The 1,681-nt window shown below is 44.4% G+C and overlaps 1 protein-coding gene across 1 annotated transcript; it reads left to right on the forward strand.

Annotated features, from left to right (window-relative positions):
- Nucleotides 1-712: 712 nt before the first annotated feature.
- LOC308320913 (polyubiquitin) lies at nucleotides 713-1,174 on the forward strand (the record flags this gene model as incomplete). The annotated part of the gene is made up of 1 exon (XM_080771650.1): nucleotides 713-1,174. One exon carries the CDS (start codon nucleotides 713-715, stop codon nucleotides 1,172-1,174), a length of 462 nt encoding a protein of 153 aa, XP_080627776.1.
- Nucleotides 1,175-1,681: the final 507 nt, after the last annotated feature.

Genomic DNA, 1,681 nt, shown 5'->3' on the forward strand with positions numbered 1-1,681 from the left:
AGAGGGGGAGACTGCTGTACAGGAATCTTGTTCTTTGATATAGAAGTGTATGTGTACGTCTCTTGTTCTGATGAAATAAAAGGGTGGACCCAACAAGTGTAATGCTTTATCAGTGTGCATGTAGGTGGTAATTTCATCTTTACTTATTATGATAATATTGTCACCCACTTTAACTTTAACGCTTTGGAATGGGGGGGGGGGGGGGGGTCAGATCAACATATGGAATGAATTCTGTACTGGCCATATATGGAGCGTGTCTGAGTGTACAGGGTTTGATGAGGTCAGATCAACATATTATGGAATGTCAGAACAGGTCAGCTCCATATATGGAGGGTGGAAGCGTGGCAGCGGGGGCAATACAATAATTTGTATTTGCCCAAATAACATGGAGATGCCTGATGCCACAGTACTGACATCATAGGGCTGTAGACTGATGTCCTACAGTGTGGGCTCCCTCCAAGTACTCTGATAACAGCACTGCAATAAGTACTCCAACGCAGGGTAGTTCACTAGAATTTCTCATTTTGGAGACATTCACATTGTGAGGTCAGACTCAGAACCGACGTCAGAACTGTGACATCTCCTTCAACATAAAAGAGAGAGAGGACAGTCAATTTCACCAGTTTGTAAAGTGCTGTTTGAGGTTATTTAGAGCATCCTAAGAGAGTCATATCAGTAAGTTTAGCAGACTCACGGCTCAAATTGTACAAACATGCAGATTTTTGTGAAGACCCTGACCGGCAAGACCATCACCCTGGAGGTGGAGCCGAGCGACAACATTGAGAATGTCAAGGCCAAAATCCAGGACAAGGAAGGCATTCCCCCTGACCAGCAGAGGCTGATCTTCGCTGGCAAGCAGCTGGAAGATGGCCGCACCCTGTCCGACTACAACATCCAGAAGGAGTCCACCCTCCACCTTGTACTGCGTCTGAGGGGAGGCATGCAGATCTTCGTCAAGACTCTGACCGGCAAGACCATCACCCTGGAGGTGGAGCCGAGCGACAACATTGAGAATGTCAAGGCCAAAATCCAGGACAAGGAAGGCATTCCCCCTGACCAGCAGAGGCTGATCTTCGCTGGCAAGCAGCTGGAAGATGGCCGCACCCTGTCTGACTACAACATCCAGAAAGAATCTACCCTCCACCTTGTACTGCGTCTGAGGGGAGGGCAGTAAATCATAATCTTAAATGTTTAAAATAGCATCAATATACATGAGAAGTGGGTATTACCCCCCAAAATAATCTAGAAAAAAGATTACAAAAAAAAGGTGAGAGCTGGTGAGATGGCTCACCAAAATAAGAGCGTGTATACCATGATGACAAAGAGTAAGGTGCCTCTGGTTGTCTGTCCAGAGTCACCTGCGGTTCAAAGAGCACCACTATCATAACTACTGTATACACTATGATATTTGTCTGGCCAGTCTTGCATAGACTAATCACCTGTACAACATTGATAAATGCATGGCAATGATACAGTAACTAGCTCTGGTCCATAGCCTTCTCTAATGCTCTGACATGTAATATTTCCATATTACGTTTTCAAGGTCTACCTAAATTGTAGTGATTTTTTTCCCTCTTTTTTTACAACTACAAGCCTGTTTTGAAATACATTGTAAATCAATACAATGCATTGACACAAACAATACTACACACAAATAGAAACCTTCACCTTGTCACCTTAG

Source organism: Protomyctophum bolini (assembly GCF_963924005.1).
Source record: "Protomyctophum bolini genome assembly, chromosome: 1".
Lineage (NCBI taxonomy): Eukaryota > Metazoa > Chordata > Actinopteri > Myctophiformes > Myctophidae > Protomyctophum > Protomyctophum bolini.